We start from the raw sequence: 19,795 nt of genomic DNA, 5'->3' as shown, positions 1-19,795 counted from the left end.
ATAGTTTTGTTTTTAAATATGTCTGTATAGTTTTTTTATTCATTTTTATTTATTAGATTTAGTTTTAGTTATTTTGGTATCATTATAGGCAACTGTTATAGTTTTGTTGTAATATTTGAATTATTTTTATTTTTAGATTTTTTTTTTTTTGTAAAACATAAAAGTTAGAATATTTATGCGTTTTATGTAATTATTTTCTATCTAGTTTTAGTTATTTTAGTAAATCAAGTTAATCTCAATGAAAATGAGTAGCATTGCCTTGGCAACTAGCTGTAATAAAAATATATAAATATTATTTGTTTATTTATTTCTGTTAACGTTTATTTTATTTCAAGTAATGAAAATTATTTTTATGGTTTTAGTTAACCACAATAACCGGGTTTGGACACACCTCATTTTTTTTTTTTTTTTTTTATCTACAATATTTTCCAGATGTTAGAATAATAATAAAGGTGCTAAAAGCTCTGAAATGGCACAAATGGGAATGATGTATTGATTGAAAACTTACAAAATGAAGCATTTGCCTATATTTGAGCTTCTTCTTTGTCTAGATTGCAGCTCTTTAATTCACACGTTGTGATGCATACTTGTTTATAAAATTATGCATTAGTATTTCTCTCTCTCTCTCTCTCTCGCTCTCTCTCTCTCTCTCTCTATATATATATATTATATATATCTATATATATATCGTATATATATATATATATATATATATATATATATATATATATTCTTTATAGTCTCTTATATTTTGTTTGTTTACTCATTAAAGGTAATTTTTGTGTGAGTGCAGCTGTAAGTTTGAAGCACTGCACATGATCTTTGTTCATTTTATTGCACATGATGAGACGTGTGTGGTTTGCAGAGGAACGTTCAGGAGACAAAGCACACTATAGCAAAAATAATGCACAGAAAACATATGATGGCCTAAAGGACTTCTGTTTCCGTCATCAATGTACGAACACATGTTTTAAGCCTGCGGTTAAATGTGTGACTGATCCAAGAGCTAACAGTCTGGACTTCTATAGATTGTTTAGCATGTGATTATTACTGAAACAATTAAGAAAGAAAAGAGAAAGAGAGGTGCAAACAGCTGATGTAATAAAAGTTTGAAACTGAAGACTGATTATCCTCATTTAGAGGCTGAATGTTGCTGAGCTGCAAGTCTTACTCAGTCTCAGACTGAGGGGGTCAGAAAAGCTTTGGTCAGTGACCCGGTTAGTCACAAGAACGACCCGCCGAGCGACAGCAAAGAACCTGAGGAATTCAAAAACTTCAGAAACACTCAAAACCAACTACAAATAGAAATACATAAGTATATGTTTGACAATAATGAATTGAATGAATAAATGATGAATGAATCGATAAATAAATAAATAAATTAATAAATAATAAAAATTAATTAATCAAAGTTTGTTAGGTTAAAAAAATAAAATAAAAGATAAAGTGTGAAAATGAAGATTATTATATAACATTTTGTAGTTTTTCAATTTAATGCAATGACATTCGTACATAAGTGTTGTGTGTATTTACTCATTAATAAATATTAAATTAATAAAATATCACTATTAGGACACAAAAAATTTAACTTAAAAAAAAACACCACATTAAAAATTTACTAAAATTTAAATGAAATCTATAAAAGTATTTTTAAAAATATATATAAAAAATAAAAAATAAAAATAAAAGCCAATTAAAATATCATTAAATACTACAATAGTATAACCTGTACAATACTAAAATAACACATCTGTAATACAAAATAAACATGATTCAATGGTCCAAATCTACTTTGGAGGGTTGAAATAAAAATAAAAAATCAAGTCAATCAATAAAAAAATAAAATCAGAAAATACAGAAATACAAGCTAACTCAAAAATGACTAAATAGTGTCATAAATAATACTAAAATAACTCTGTCATAGATTAAATGAGATTCAAGCATCCAAATACTTTTCTGGGGCTGAAATACTAAAATAAATAGAACTTAATAAAAATAAAGATAAATAGTAATATGAAACCATAAAAAAAAAAAAAAAAATACTCATCTAATAACATTACTAAAACTTAAACAAAAGTTTTAATTGAAAATAAAAAGCTAATTCAAAACATCAATAAACACTATAATAGTACATAAATAATACAAAATAAGACTACAATACATTAAATGTGATTTAAGTGCATGTCAAACACTTTTAGGTCACTTTATCTGCATCCGTTTCTTTTTTCCTGACTGAACCTGAATCATATGATTATGCATAAGAATATTTCTCAGAAACTGATTTCAAAACCATCCTTTGATATTAGCTTTAAAAAAAAATCAGTTCATCAGAAGGAAACCCACATGTATATCTCTCATACCCGGGAAATTGTTTTAATCTGCTCTAGATGGTTGAATCCATTGAGGAACGTTTCCTCGGGGCTTTTGAGCGGCATTAGAGCAACAAATAGTTTCTCTGTGTCAGGTGACTACCACGGGACGGCCGTAATAATCCTCCCATGTTCGAGCTGGCCAGAGCATATAAAGCACTGATCGGCTTGAGATCTGTGAAAATGCATGTGATGTGTGGAAGGAAAGCATTATAGACCGATACGCTCAGAAACCGCATGTAATCCTTAAAAAACACCAATTATTTGTGATTAGTAACGTGCTGCGGGCAGCTGAGGGAGACTCTGAGAAACTTGAAGCAGACTGTATAAGATCCTGCAGATATGAGGAGATCGATTGTGTTGGCTGTGATTTACAGTCTGGGATGGATTTACCTGACCGAGGCTCAGTTTCCCCGAGTCTGCTGCACCGTGGAGGCCATCGTGTCCAAAGAGTGCTGTCCCGCGCTGGGATCGGATCCGGAGAACGTGTGCGGGGTTCTGTCCGGCCGCGGAAACTGCAGCGAGGTCCATGTGGACTCCAAACCCTGGGGAGGACCGTACAGGTTAAGAAACGTGGACGACCGGGAGAGATGGCCGACTAAGTTTTTCAATCGGACCTGTCGATGCTTCGGTATGTAAAAGAATAATATTCTGACTTATGACAAATTTTAGAAATTGTTATGACTGTTTGGATACTTATTCAGGTTATTCAGTATGACATATCTGGATATCAACCTGAAATATATCACAAATACCTATATATATATTAGAAATTAATAAAAATCAGATATATGGGAACTATGTAGTGACAATATAGTATATATATTATATATATATATATATATATAATATATATATATATCTATATATATATATATATATATATATATATAATACATAAAAAAATATAATGTAAAGTTTATAATACAAATGTATTATAAAAAATACATAAAAGTATCTATATATGTGTGTGTGTGTGTGTGTGTGTGTGTGTGTGTGTGTATATGAATAATTATATATTGTGCCTTTGTATTATATACATTACAATATATATTTAAAATACATAATATATATAATATATATATATAAAAATTTAAATATATATATACATTATAAAATATGTATACATTTTAATAAATATTTGTCACCTTTACTTACAACATATATAAATATAAATTGAATAATTAATAAAATTATATTTTTAGTTTTATTATTTTCTAATTCATGTAATTGTATGCATACACACACACACAACACACACACACACACACACACACCACACACACACACACACTCATATATAATATATATATATATATATATATATATATATATATATTATACATATTATGTATTTTAAATATATAATGTAACGTATATAATACAAAGGCACAATATATAATTATTCATAAGAATTGTCTATATTATATGTTTTAGAATTAACAAATTGTTAATTTCATAACTACATTTTTTAGTTTAAATTTTATTTAAACTTTAATTTAAATATTTTTTTTTAAATTGAAATTAATCCTTTTAACAACATAATTTCAATCAAGTGTGTCCCAATTTTTGACTTGTAGAGTAAAAATCCCATATCCTTTTATTAAAGAAGGGCAGAGATCTGAATATCACAGGGATACTTTAGCAACCGCACGCCTCTAAAACTATAAAACATATTCTCTTCTGAACAGGTAACTTTGCTGGTTATAACTGTGGCGAGTGTAAGTTCGGCTGGACGGGGCCGAGCTGTGACCAGCGCAAAGCTCCCGTTGTGAGGAAGGACATTCACTCTCTGAGCCCCGCTGAGCTGCAGGAGTTCCTGGACGTTCTGGATCGGGCCAAAACCACCGTCCACCCTGAATACGTCATCGCCACACAGCACTGGCTGGGCCTGCTGGGACCCAACGGCACCGAGCCGCAGTTCAACAACATCTCCATCTACGACTTCTTCGTCTGGCAGCACTATTACTCTGTCCGAGACACATTACTAGGTGAAGAGCTGTGAACACAGGGCTCACACTGGTTCATAAGCTTGATTAAATGATGACAATTCCTCTGAAAATGAGGTGAAAAAGAAAAACATTACAAAATCTTCTTAGGGATTTCAAAACGGTGGTTTAAATTTGTGAAAAACTATCATGCATTTAAAAAAAATTTACATCGAGGCAATAGTTTAGTCATTATTATTCAGTCCTATGATTTCGGTAGAGATGCACAATTAATCAAATCACAACATGGATTAGTGTCTGTGAATATTAAAGCGCAAATATATATTATGTTTTAATTTTAACAGTAAGTCTCTGTTGGCGCAGCATTTTGTTTACAAAAAAAAAAATAGAAGGAATTGTTCAATTTTAATTTCCTTTCATTTTAAAAGATTAATGTTTTATGTCCTCTTTGATTACAATCATTTTTGATAATATATCTGTATTAAAATACTAAATCCAGAAAAATTTACAACAGAAAACACAGAAATTCTAGGAAGACCAAAAAATAAAAAACAAAATAAAAGATTCACTGGGCCCTATTATTGTAAAAATGTGTAATTACTTATTAAATGGTTAGAGTTTCAAGAATTAATTTGATTAAACATGCATTTTGACTATTAAAATTTATTTAAACCATTAAATCCAGAAAAATGTAAACTGAAAAATTGAATTTGGGAAAGATAATTCAGAATTTGTAAAAAAAATAAAACAGATTTCATGGGGCCCTAAAATTTTTATTTTTGTTAAACTTTTGATAAAGTCTTTTTAAATATATATTGTATAAGTTTCTAATTTCTAATTCCAATTTTATTAATTAAATTGATTAGACATGCTTTTTGATTAATAAAATGCAATGAAACAATTAAAACGGTATCCAGAAAAATTTCATAAATTGCTGTTAATTTATGTATGTTATGTAAATATATATATATATATATATATATATATATAATATATATATATATATATTTAAAGGTTTATGAATTCAATTCATTCGACATGCTTTCTGATTATCAAAATTTAATGAAACTTTTAAAAGGAAATCCATAGAAAATTTAAATACATACACACACAAAAAAAATGGAGTCTAATAGAATTAGGAGATCAAGCAGACATTATTTTGTGCATTTTGTGGTTGCTTCACCGGACGTAGCTTTTAATGTCCTTGTTTCTGGCAGGTCCAGGACGTCCTTTTAAAGCCATTGACTTTTCCCACAAGGGCCCTGCGTTCATCACCTGGCACAGATACCATCTGCTCAGTCTGGAGAGAGAGCTACAGGTCAGATCAAGCCTTCTCTGTTTCACACTGTATTTCTCATCATCATCTAATCGTCTAGAGGCCCTCACGACAAGAGGACAATGAAGTTTGGGGTTTTTGCACATAGTGTCTTAATCAATAACTTCTGAACACAATGTCCAGACCAAAGGAAAGGGCCGTAAGCTGAATGTAAATGTTGCATTATATCCAACTATATTATATTAAAATTAATCAAGGTCATAAAATGGTCATTAATTTGGTCCATGATGACCTTTGATTTATCCTGCAGGGGATGCTGAAATATAAAAACATTAAAAAACAACTGGAATAATCATTTCAATTTTTAAGAATTAATTTAATTTGTGAATAGTAATCATTGTGATATTTGGATACAAGTGTAGGGTTCAAATTATCAAATTATCATTGTTGAAAATGATCAATAAGTCATGGCAACATATATTTTCATATAATTTTACCAATCCAATAATAAAAAAAAAAAATTAAAAAAAAAAATAAATTAAAAAATTAAAAAAAAAAACAATTTTAGCAGTATAACTAATTTCAACTTTATTTAATTTTTCAACTTTAAGATTTTAAAAAATTAGTTGAAATGATTTGATCAATTTGATTAATGTAAAGATGTAAATAAAACAAAGATTTACTAAAAATACTAATTCTTTGCAATTATTTGTGAAATTTACAAGCAATTTACTAGCAAAATCTTTACTTTAAATGTACTTAAATATTACAATTTACTTAATATTACTTAAACATTTACGCAGCAGCTGCACTTAAGTTTTTACGTTGAAGTATATGAGTTTTTTACAGTGTTATAGTGCCTTAATGTATAAGTTTATAGTGCATTTTTATTCTGAGAAATATCATGAGCTAGAATCGATATTCCTCTTCTTCTGAACACTTGAGTGAATCTATAGGTTTTCCAGAACAGAAGAAACGGATATTTTCTTACCATCATAGAAACTCACAGGTAATGAGAACTTCGCCGTCCCGTACTGGAACTTTGCGACGGGACGGATGGAGTGTGATGTGTGCACAGACTCTCTGCTCGGAGGACGGGACCCCAGTGACCCGACCAGTATCAGCCCACGCTCCAGGTTTGCCCGCTGGGGAGTGGTGTGTGACAGGTACGTTTTGCTGGTTAGGTATAGCAGATAGACATTCAAAAGTAGCTGTGTAAAATTCTTAATGAATTGAATTAAATTTAATATGAAAAAAAAATAAAAAAACAATGACCAGTTTTTTGGAGGCTTTTTTTATGTGGGTCAAAGACGAAAACTGGTTTAAGCATTAAAACAATAAGTGTAATACTGCTTTGAATTGTTGTTGCAATAAAAAAAAAAAATTAAACAAAATCTGTTTAATTTAATTGCAAATTTTGTTTTTGTATTTCCGAGCAAAAAATAAATATCATACATTTTTCCCTGATTTACAGAAGAGACCCACTAAAATGTCATTCAGTGTAACAATCTCATCAGGCATATTTACAACAAAAATCAGTTTATGACATATTCAAAGACTAATTGCTTTCACCCCAAATACTAATTAGTTGTAATTTTACATTGTTAAAATTTGCCTCTATCCTCTATCCTAGGTTTTGCCCATTTGTCAGTAAGAATTTTTTTACTCATTTAAAACACAATCAAATTTAATATGCTCCCATATATATATATATATATATATTATATATATATATATATATATATATATATATATATCTATATATATATATATATATATATATATATATCAGAATAAGCATGTTGTTTGATTTTTTACATAAATATTGTGTTACACTGAATGAAAATGTAATATTATTTCAACCAAATGTTGACATTTTATTCTCCAAAAACTTATTTGAAACCTTAAAACCTTAAAAAAGACACTTTACTTACATTTAATGTGCTTTCTGTGGACATCAAATCACTTTTGTAAATTTATTTTGATGCGGACATCTTAATGTCTTTGACCCATGTGTGAAACGGACGTATATATATTCACCCATCTGCTGTCTTTGACGTCACAGTTCAGAGTCACTAGGAGAAGAAAAGCAAAACAGTGAAAGATTATATTATCATTTTCAGATGAAGTAAAAATAGCATAAAATTTTTAAAGTATTACAAAATAATTGAAGGAGATGGAAAAATGCATAAGGGGGCACCAGAACATCACCCTTGCATTTTAGTTTTCTAAATTTCAGTAATTTTATGCACTTTTGTCAATTTCATTAGTTTTTGATTTCAAATATTTCTATTTAACTTTTTTTCCTGTTTAAATTTTCATAATTTTAGTACTTTAAATTTATTTTAGCAACATTTATTGCAACAAGTTTTTTTTATTTAAATTTTGATCTAATATTTACATTTGAATTTTTTTTTCAGTATATATTGGAATTATTGAAAATGATATTTTTAATAGTTTTAGTAGTACATCAAGAATATAAATTTGTACATTAGCATTAATTTTCTTTAATAATTTAGTTGCAAATGGCAGTGTAATTTTAGTATCATTGAGATACTATTATAGTTTTTGTTAATTTCATAATTAGATTTTATTTTTAGATTTTCTGCTTTCATGCTAATTTTAGTTAAAGTTTTTGTTTTATTGTGTGTTTTTGTCATTTTTATTAGTTTTGTTGTTTTTAAACATTTATGTAGTTTTAATTTTTATTTCAGATTTAGTTTTAATTATTTTATTACATCAAGGTAAACTAAATGAAAATGAGAAATGTTGCTTTGGAAATGCTGAAATAAAATAAGTTTGACTTTTTTCACATTTGCTTTCATTTTAGGTAACAGTTATTTCATTTCAAATAATGATTTTATTTATTTATTTATTGAACTATAATAACCCTGTCCAAAGCAACATTTAATGCAGTATTTTTTATTATTATTATTATTTTATTTTTTTCATTTAACATTTATATTTTATTTCAGATTTATTTCAATTGCTGAAAATTACTTTTAATAGTTTACATTAACAAAAGCAACACTGTAGTACAAGATTGTGAATTTGAATTAGCATGGGCCTTAAATTTAATAAAAACTGACATTAATGACAAAATATGCTTTAAACCAATTATAAATAATGGCTTTCAGACAATAAATGAATATAGAAAGAAACAAATTGCTTACTATATAAATATAAAAATTGCAGAACATACATAAATTAACAAATATAATATCACCCAACTACAATTCACTTTAAGATTTAATTATCCAATAATCTTCATAAACTGACATTGGACTTGTCTTTCCACAACTTGCGTTTTTGGGAAACTAGAGAACAATCTTTTCAATGCACCAGTATTTTGACAATGGGATCAGATAAAACATGAGTGACCCCCTGAGTAGTGCACTTACTACTAAACTAAGGAGCTCCTGCTGCTCACACTGATCCAGATTCATGCCAGCATGTAACATCACACAATGACGTGCATCTTTTCCTTTCAGTCTGGATGAGTATAACCGTCTGGTGACCTTGTGTAACGGGACCAGCGAGGGATCTCTGCGCAGAGGAGTCATGGAGAGCACTAATGTGACTTTGCCAACCATGAACGACGTTAGAAGCTGCCTGAACCTCAGAGACTTTGACAGTCCACCGTACTTCACCAACTCCAGCTTCAGCTTCAGGTGATACAGTCAAAAACTCAGTCTTAAAGGAACAGTTCATCTAGAAATAAACATTTAGTCATCTTTTACACACTCTCCGATCTTGTCATTTTTTTTCTTTCTTCCATGCAAAACCAAATGAGGTTATTTATAATGTCAAACTAAGTAGATATATTCTATGTCTATCCATTATATAAATCCAATGATCCAAGATCTTATTCACAACATGTCATTTTTAACCACAATAATTAATTTTGACTGACAGAACAAAACCGACGGTCGAAATCCCATAACACTATGAAGCCTGTTTCTTAACTGATATGTACATTTCTAAGGCCTCTAAATGATTGAGATGATCAAAATGTTGCTGTGAAACCTGTTGCACACTATCTACTGCATGCCTTCTGTCGTCTGATTGATAGTTTACAGTTTTTTATACAGTCGAAGTGTAATTGTAGAAAAGTCCAGCTTCAGCTCGTGCTTCATGTGTCTTTTTGCTGTCAACTCTTGAGTGATTTTGATCAAGTAAAGATCAGAATAACTGCAGCAATATCTCCAGATGAACACTTACTGGACTGAAGCAGCTCAGCTTTACTTGATTCTCCATCAGAGTCTCAAATCTGATCATCAGGATCTTTTGAGGAGCGTTTGTTTCCAGAAGCTTTACTTTCACTGTTCCTCAGCGGAGGAATGATCTTCACAAGCCTCCAGAACATCTCACATCTTCTGAAGAGCCTTTATTTCTTCATCACTCAATCAACTTTGCATTGCATTGCATTATATGTTTGGATCATTTCAATGCCCTCTAAGACATATTATTGGAGATATGGAGCGACGACTGATATTTATATCATTTTATGCAAGTATCTGGTATAAGGTTATAAAAATCTGATTGATTTACATTACAAGCATCAGAATTTCATCACTTTTTGTCCATATAAACATCAGCATCTGCCCCAAATTGCATATTTTTGCTCATTTTGGGCCTCTGGATAAAACTAAGTGTGTTTACCTCCATATTCACACTATATCTGAGCTGTAAAATCCTATAAAAACAAAACAGTTATGCAAACTTTTTTTAATATTTAAACTATTCCATTTTAAAAATGAGATATTTCTGACTTTACAGGGTTAAGTTGATGTCTGTGAATTAGTTTTGGAGTTCAATTCAATTGAATTCAAATTTATTTGTATAGCGCTTGTCACAGTACACATGGTTTCAAAGCAGCTTTACAGAAAATGCATGTGTCTACAAAGTTTTGTTCTACCTTTCCTTGAGAACGCTCTAGAAGGATACGACAAGCCAGACGGTGAGCTGGACAGCTCTGTGTCCAATCTGCACAACCTGGTGCACCTGTTCCTCAACGGGACCAGCGCTCTGTCCCACTCCGCCGCCAACGACCCAATCTTTCCTTTAACATAAAATACAAAACAAAATAAAAGAAACAAAAATAACTACATTCTCAATCAACACTAACTCTCACTCACTCCCACGAACAAAAAGGTGCTTCATGCCTTCACCGATGCCATATTTGAGGAATGGATGAGACGTTCCCGTGAAAACGCCAGCTTGCCGGATGAGATGGCCCCTATCGGACACAACCGGCATTATAACATGGTTCCCTTTTTCCCACCTGTGACCAATGATGAGATCTACATCACATCTGAACAGCTGGGCTATTCCTACGCCGTTGAACTTGAAGGTAACAAACATGCTGTCAATGCATATATTATAGGAATAATTTACCCCACAAAAAATGCAAATTCTATCAGTGCTTACTTACCCATAACAATGCATATGCTGAAATCATTTGAAGAACACTCCACGGCTGTCAAGCTCCAAAAAAAGACTAAAAACATCATGAAGGCACCATAACATTGGTCACTTTGAACTGTTGTTGCATGTAAAAGTGGTGATGCACCGAAATGATTTTTTACAAAAACTGCTTTTAATAACCAACACTGAGTTGCATATAAACATTTGAAGTGTGCATAAGGCAGTTTTTAATATATGTCAGCGTTTTACCAACATTACGTTTATACCTTAATTTCTTGTTGAAATATAAACACGGTGGCTAAAACAAGTTTTCATGACAGATTAATTCAAACCTGTATTAATGAAGACAACTTGCAGATTGAGTTTAAATAAAATGAATATATAATACATTTATCAAAGTGTACTGAATGGCTTTTCTGCGGTAAATGTAACATTACGTTACTTTGTTTGAAACACGGCTGAAACAATACTTGAGCGATGCATTTCAGTAAGTTGTTCTGTTTCTTTCAACACCTGATTTTCATTTCTGTTTATTTCGTTTTGTAGCTAGTAAGGAGAAATAGAAGCGCTACAGCAGACTGTAACACGACACATTTAAAGAGCGTTAAAGCCACGTGTATTGTTTGAATTTCGCTATAAAACAATCGATATCGTCAAGCAGTCCTAGCATCCACACAGCTGAAATGTTTAGCTGGTTTGTGTCTTCTTTGGCCTGAGTTTTAGTTTCATTCAGGGTTGCCAGGTTTTCACAACAAAACCCGTCCAATTTCTAGTGATGTTACGTTCAACACGGAAACTCCGAAGCTTGTATCAAAAAACAAACAGACATCACATTTCACATTGAAGCACTGTATCGGAGCTTGATTCGTTTTGAGAAAAGCACGTGTACATTTTTTTAAATTTATATTTATAAATTTTGGAAAACGCTTGAATAGGCTAGTGTGAACAGAGAGCCGGAAATGCGGTTTTCAGATGCATTCGGAACAGATCCTTATTAATAAATAAATTAAATAAGGTACAATTCTGTGTAAAAAAGTCAAAATTGTAACTCAGAATTTCGAGATATAAAAATAGAGAAAAAATCTGAACTGTGAGATAAAAGTAGTATTTCACGGCGGGGGCAAAAAATGAATGAAAAAAAAAAAACAAAAAAAAAATGTAAACATGGAAATTGTGAGAAATATAATCAATTCTGCGAAAAAAATTAAGGAACATTAAACAAAATGAAATTAAAATGCATTTTTCAGAATTGTGTGTCTTTATCTCACAATTCTGAGTTTATATTGCAATAGCAAGAGAATAAGTCTTTTTTTATTTTTAATTTTTTTATTCCGTTGTGGTAACAGGCTTCCATATGTAGTAAAAAAAATCTGTGTTCTACATAAAAATAACACCATATAGGTCTGGAACAACATGAAGGTGAATAAGCAATGACAGAATTTTCATTTTGGCACAACTATTCGTTTAACAATATGATCATGACTCTGAATCTACATGCCTCCAGGTGTATGATACACGTTCGGTAGGTGATATTTCAGTGTGTGTGTGTGTGTGTGTGTGTGTGTGTTTTCCCAGAAACAGACAACAGACCGGCCGTGTTTCTGCTGGGCGGCACACTGGGAGGAATATTCCTCGGTCTGCTCCTGCTGCTGCTCCTGTCGGTGCTGTACGTGCAGCGGAGGAGAAAGCGCGAGTTCGAGCCTCTCCTGAACACAGAGTTCACAACTACAAAATACACAGAGGAAGCATAGTTCACATCCACACACACGCTCCAGACACATCACACACACATCAGCGGCTCCGTACCAAATCCTCATGTTCTGAAATGCTGGCCAGGGAAGCAGTTCACAGGGTTTTGGAACAGATCCAGTGCATGCAGAGCAAAACAAATGAAGATGATTGACAAATTCAGTAGATCACAAACTCTTTTGATGGTTAGAGAGGAGCAATGATTCAACAGGTCTGCTGAAGTGTATCAGCCAGCCGCCATGAAATATATAGAATGCATTTAAACATGCAAATGAAAAGCACATATTAATACACTACAGTTTAAAAGTTCGGGCTTAGTAAGATTTTTTTTAAAGACATTAATATATATATATATATATAGTATATTATATATATATATATATATATTACATATATATATATATATATATATATATATATATATATATATTTCAGCAATGATGCATTACATTTATGAAAAGTGACAGTAAAGACATTTATAATTTTACAAAAGATTTCCATCTTAAATAAATGCTTTTCAACCTTGTTTTCAACATCAGTGAGAAATGTTTCTTGTGCAGCATCATCATATTAGAATAATTTCTGAAGATCATGTGACACTGAAGACTGGAGTAATGATGCTGAAAATACAGCTTTGCATGGCACGGATAAATTACATTTTAAGATGTATTCACAGAGCAAACAGGTATTTTAAATCATAATAATATATCAGAATTTTTACAGTATTTTTGAGCAAATAAATGCAGCCTTTGGTAAGCATTCGAGAAAATCTTACTGACCCCAAACTTTTGAACAGTAGCGTATATCTTTGATTAATAACTTTGATTGAAAACATTGGCCTCATTTTTGTTTGTTGTGTGTACATGTTCTTAATAAAAGGTTAATCATTTACTGTATACATAATTTTCATATTTCTACATTACAAATCATTTTTTTCCTTTACTATGGTAAAGGTCAAATGTCTGTGCCATTAGTTTTAAAGGAACAGTTGACCCCAAAATAAAATTTGACATATGACTAGTGCTCAAGTCTTCTGAAGTCATATGATGCTTTATGTAAAGAAGAGATTAAAATCTGCTGTTTAATATCTTTCTGCCCATTGGAGCTCATAAATCTCACTATCATTGAAAACAATGAGATATTTGAGAGTTGCGGCAGAGAAGATTAACAATGAAGAAAAACTTGAACTTCAGTCTGTTCTCAGACTTTACAGTTTGACTGTACGGGAGAAAGAAAACAATACAGTGATGAAATGACAGTAAATATTGTTTTTTAGGGAGAATTAACCTTATAAATGTAAATAAACTCCTGAACTCTGTCAAACATGTTAAACAATCACACCACAGATTCTAGAAAATCACATTCTCAATTTAAAGAAAAATTAAAATAACTAAATAAAAAACGGTACATTTAATAAAATAAAAAAAGGCCAACAAATATTTAGTATATAATAGTGTTTGTGTCTTATTTGTCTAATACACTCTGAAATGAGACATAATGCTGTATCACAGAAACAACAGTTAAAGATGAATGAAGGACTTTATCATTTATTCCATGGTGCTTTTGGATGAATCACAATACAAAAAGTGAAGGTTTTAAAATAGTTTAGTTGCATTCACCTTTTTTTTAAATGTTGCACGAGTTTGAAAAATTTTTGATGAATGAGTTTGATGTTTGATGAATTCATGTTTACACACCAAAATCTGTCTTTAATAGACTAACGTGAACGTGAAAAGGAAATTATTCAAGATATGTTAACAAATGTAAAAAAAAATCAATGAGATTTACAACGAAACTGATGAATGACATTCAAATGAAGCTTGTGTAACATATCCAGAACATTTCTTCAGTATTTTTTTTGGAAAACTGTAAATAGTCACTTGAGGATTTCTCCATAAAAATCATAACAGTTGAGTCCAGACTGAACTCAAAATGACTAAAGCTCGGTCAATCTAGCTCTTATACTGTGGTGTTTTTCAATGATTGCTTATTTTTAAATTGTGTCGTGATTATAAATACTGCTATTATTCAGCGTTGTCATCCCTATATATATGGAAATCTTAATAAAAACAAAGATCATTGCACATCTTAATATCAAAGAGGTATTACATTACATTCTAAAAAAAAAAAAATCTGGGCTAAAAGCAGTTAATTATCTCATGAAGCATTATAAAATGTAAAAAGTGCTAAAAAAATCCCCACTTTCTTAATCAGCATTGTGTGTGTGTGTGTGTGTGTGTATATATATATATATATATAAATACATATCAATCAAGATTTTCACAACTACTGATTGATAACTACAAGATAATAAGAAAAAAAAGTACATTTCTTATTCGGTAAAAAGTTGCATTTTTAAACCATTAAATCTAACCAAATTTAGTGAGGTATTTGCAAAAATTCTGATTAAAGAAAATGATTTTTGCACCATAAGTGTACATATTAATAAGACTAATACTGAAAAGTGCAAAGAAAAAAAAAGCATAGCAGGATTTGCAAAGGAAAATAAGTAGCACTAAAATCTTCTGAATAAAAAAATAAGACATAATAAATCAGTCAGCTTTAATCCTCCACTGACAGATTCATTATGGACTTTCACGAAGCTGATGTTTTATAAGGGATTTATCACAAAACACTACCATCCAGATCATTTAGATAGAAAACATGATTAAAAACACAGTATCTATATTTCTTTCCATGGAATGGTATTATTGTTTACAATCATCCATCTTCTACATATACACAAAAATATTCCCACAAACTGCTTAAGCACTTGTGCAAATTAAAGAATACTTGTGCAAATGATTTCTTATATATTACACAGGGGCACCAAATCTGAATCTCCTACTGAAACTCTTTGAAGAGATGAAAACTCGCTTAAGATTTCACCAACAGAATACTGTGAATCACATTTCAATAGCGGTAACATGCTCGGTAATATCTCTTCTGCTTCAACGAGGCTGCATTTATTTGATCAAAAATACAGCAAAAATGTGAATAATTATTATAATTTAAAACAGCTGTTTTCTGTGTGAATCTCTGTTAAACTGTAATTTATTTCTGTGATGCCACGGCAGCTGTATTTTCAGCATCATTACTCCAGGTCTTCAGTGTCACATGATCTTCAGAATCATTCTAATATGCTGATTGCATGCTGCTTGAGAAACATTTCTGATTATTATCAATGTTGAAAACAGTTGTGCTGCGGTCAATATTTTTGTGGAACTACATTTTATTTTTCAGGATTCTTTGATGAATTAGAAAGTTCAAAAGCAACACCATCTATATGAAATATAAATCTTTATAACAGATCTTACTGGACCCAAACAGTAGTCTATAGATATAAAAACTATACCCAAAAAATAATCTACAAAAATAAAATTCACTATCAATATAACTGAACCCCAAACATTTGAACAGAAGTGTGTTCAACCAGATTTAATCAATTATATGAAGACTTGCCTAGTGTTGCATAAATGATCGCAGTAACAGATACTGTTAACATTATATGCAAAAAATGACATATGTGCATGAGAACTAAATGTGATGCAGATTAACTTAGTTCCCCTAATTTCTCAGATACTATTCAGATAATCTTTTTAAATTAGTCTGAATATTCTCTTCCATTTTCAAGAAAGCTACACCTGCATGAAAATGTTCAAATATGTGTGAGAAGATTACATAAGAAGAACTTAATGATCTGCAAAATATAAAAGATACATGTGTTGCAGTTAAAGGGATAGCTCAAACAGTTCTGGCATTGTTTACTCACCCTGTATGATGACATTTTTCTCAGAAGACACAAATATAACATTTTAAAGAATCGGTATGCATTATTTCTTTTACGTTAACAGTCAATCTCCAAATATCTTTCCAATAAAAGCAATGAACTATTATTGCATGAGAGTAAGTAAATAACTTTGGGTGAACTATTCATTTAAAGAAGATTTACTCACCCTCAGGCCATCCGAGATATACATGAGTTTGTTTCTTTATCAGATTTGGAGAAATGTAGCATTGCATCAGTGTCTCAGCAATGGATGCTCTGCGGTGAATGGGTGCCGTCAGAACGAGAGTCAAACAGGCTGATAAAAACATCACAATAATCCACAAGTAATCCACACCACTCCAGTCACTAGTTAACATCTGGAGAAGACACAAAAGATGAAAAACATCCAGCAAGAAGAACGTTTTTAACTTCAAACAATCTCTTCCGGCTAAAATATAAGTGCATATCCATAATATCACTTCTTGCAGTGAAAAAGTGTTCTGGTGTGAATCAGGAGAGAGAATATGCACAGATCAAGCACTGTTTAAACGAGCTAAAAAATAATATTGTGGCTGGATTTTGATGTGAGAGACAACAGGAGATGCACTTTTTCACTGCAGGAAGAGTTATTATGGATTATGAAGTCATATTTTAGCTGGAAGAGATTGTTTAAAGTTAAAAACGTCTTAATTTGTGATTGTTCAGTTTTGTCTTCTCCAGATGTTAAGTGACCCTGATTACTGTGGAATACTGTGATGTTTTTATCAGCTGTTCGGACTCTCATTCTGACGGCACCCATTCACTGTCAGGAGCTCCATTTGATGAGTTAAGATGCAATGCTACATTTCTCCAAATCTGATGAAGAAACAAACTCACCTACATCTTTGTTTCAGCAAATGTTCATTTCTGGCTGAACTACTCCTTTAATCTACTATAAACTTGACATCTTTCTTCTATCAGTTGTGTAATGCTTAAGACTCTTTTGAAGATCTTCCATCATGCAAACCCTGATCTTTGAATCAGGAAGAACAGCCTCAAACGTCTTCAGACGGCTGAGATCACTGGTCCAGTCTGATATAAAACACAAGCAGTCTGTGTGGAGCTCAGCGGTCACTATCTCCAGGGCTCTTTCAAGGCCAGCGCGGTGAAGACCAGCAGCAGCAGTAGGTTGGGCTGGACGATGGAAGCAGGAGAGGATTCTTCTGTTTTCTCTGCTTCCTGAATGGGAGCGTCAGTGATGAAGGAGTTTGATTCAGTGACGCTCGTCTCCGTGGGAAAAGCCGCTTGCCGCTGCCAAGAACCGCTGCTCTCGTCATCTGATCTGGCAGGTCAGAAGCTTATGCAGACAGCACAGATGCATCTCCAGACCAGAAAATACGACAATAATAAAAAAGTACCAAATATTAAGTCCAAGAGTTATAGAAGTCCAAACGCATCGTGACTTACTTGAGTCCTGAAAGAAGATGTCGTTGCCGTCATATGCATTCTTGAGTTTGTTGGTCATCACCCCACAAACAATATGCCTTCTGAGGTTTGTTGGTCCATCACCCTGCAGAGCCATGATCTGCTGTCGAAATCTGAGTTGTCCCGGTCTGGCAAATGTCAACACTGACCTCCGGGTTATTCGCTTGATTGGTCCGGTCCGTCCTTTCAAAAACTCAGGAACATATCCTGAAAAAAAAAAAAAAAAAAAATCAGTAGTTTTTGCAAATTCAATGCATAATTATTTAAATTTGTCCCAATCTGGCTTTCTAACTTCACATTTTTAGACCCTTCTCATATGTATATATCATATTATAGATATATATGATATATAGAATAGTCTATATACAGTACAGACCAAAGTTTGGAAACATTCCTATTTTAATGTTTTTGAAGAAGAACTCTTTCTGCCTCATCAAGCCGCATTTATTTGATCAAAAATACAGAAAAAAAAATCAGTAATCATTGTAAAATAGTTATTACAACTTAAAATACTATAGTTTTATATTTGAATATACTTAAAAAAAAATAATTTATTCCTGTTATGCAAAGCTGAATTTTTGCAGTCCCATCATTACTCCAGCCTTCAGAAATGTCACAGGTAACAAAAGTCCAGTCTATCACATGTCTAAAAGTATAGAAATCATTACTAATTCTTCTGATTTATTATGAGTGTTGGCAACAGTTCTGCTGTCTAATATATTGGATGAATAAAAGGTTAAAAAGAACTGCATGTTATTCAAAAAAAAAAAAAAAATTCTAATAATATATATTCTAATAATATATGTGTTCTTTACGATCACTTTTTATCAATTTAACACATCCTTGCTGAATGAAAAGTATTGATTTTTTATTTTTTTAAAAAAAAGAAAGAAAAAAAAAATTACTAGACCCCAAATTACTGACTCAGTACTGTATATTGTTATTACAATATTTTATATTTTAATAAAAACATAGCTTCTTTTTTATTTTATTTTTTTTTTACGTTTATTCATCACTTACTTTTTATCCAAAACCGCAAAGGTATCACATGTTAGCTGAAAAACAATATTAAGCAACAGAACTGTTTCCAACTTTGATAATGAATCATCATATTAGAATGATTTCTATAGGATCATGTGATAATGATCCTAAAAATTTCAGCTTTGCATCACAGAAATAAATGAAAATTTTAAAGTATAATAAATTTAAAAAACAAATTATTTTAAATTGTTATAATATTTTTCTGTCACAATATTATATGTTTTTTTTCCTGTAGTTTTTGATCAAATAAATGGCAGGCGCTGATGAGCAGAAGGAAACTTCTTACAAAAAACATTAAAAATAGTATGTTTCCAAACTTTTTTTGGTCTGTACTGTATATATTATATAATATACACACACACACACCACACATAAACATGGTATCTTTTTTATTATACAGAATACATTACCTTTAAATAACAAAGAAATTATCAAAACCAATAGCCAAAAAAGCTACATAAATATAATATAAAACAAAATAAAAATAATACATAACACAATTAGTTTACAGAATACAATTTATTAAAAATAAAAAAACTATTACATATAAAATATAATATTCACAAATTTGGTCTCAAAAAGAGTCTCCCCATAAAAAAGTCTCCCAACCAAAAATGGAAAAAAAAAATAAAGCAAAAAAAAAATTCAAAACTCCAAATATAAAAATATGGTCATATAATAATATTCAACAATAAGAATTTTTAATAAGATTTATTTGTAAAGTTTGGAATGAGTCATTAAGTTTCAATAG

At 31.1% G+C, this 19,795-nt stretch overlaps 1 protein-coding gene across 1 annotated transcript; it reads left to right on the top strand.

Moving 5' to 3' along the window:
- Window positions 1–2,661: 2,661 nt before the first annotated feature.
- On the top strand, window positions 2,662–13,119 carry LOC122134031 (L-dopachrome tautomerase-like). Its single transcript, XM_042753802.1, is given in 7 exon segments — window positions 2,662–3,000; window positions 4,061–4,360; window positions 5,536–5,636; window positions 6,594–6,760; window positions 9,086–9,265; window positions 10,523–10,947; window positions 12,597–13,119. Coding segments are annotated over 7 exon segments (1,638 nt in total). The 5' UTR covers window positions 2,662–2,711; the 3' UTR covers window positions 12,773–13,119.
- Window positions 13,120–19,795: the final 6,676 nt, after the last annotated feature.

Source organism: Cyprinus carpio, unplaced genomic scaffold (genome assembly GCF_018340385.1).
Source record: "Cyprinus carpio isolate SPL01 unplaced genomic scaffold, ASM1834038v1 S000000029, whole genome shotgun sequence".
NCBI classification, from domain to species: domain Eukaryota; kingdom Metazoa; phylum Chordata; class Actinopteri; order Cypriniformes; family Cyprinidae; genus Cyprinus; species Cyprinus carpio.
Note: the sequence above shows the minus strand (reverse complement) of the source record. Positions and strands in the feature narration are given on the sequence as shown.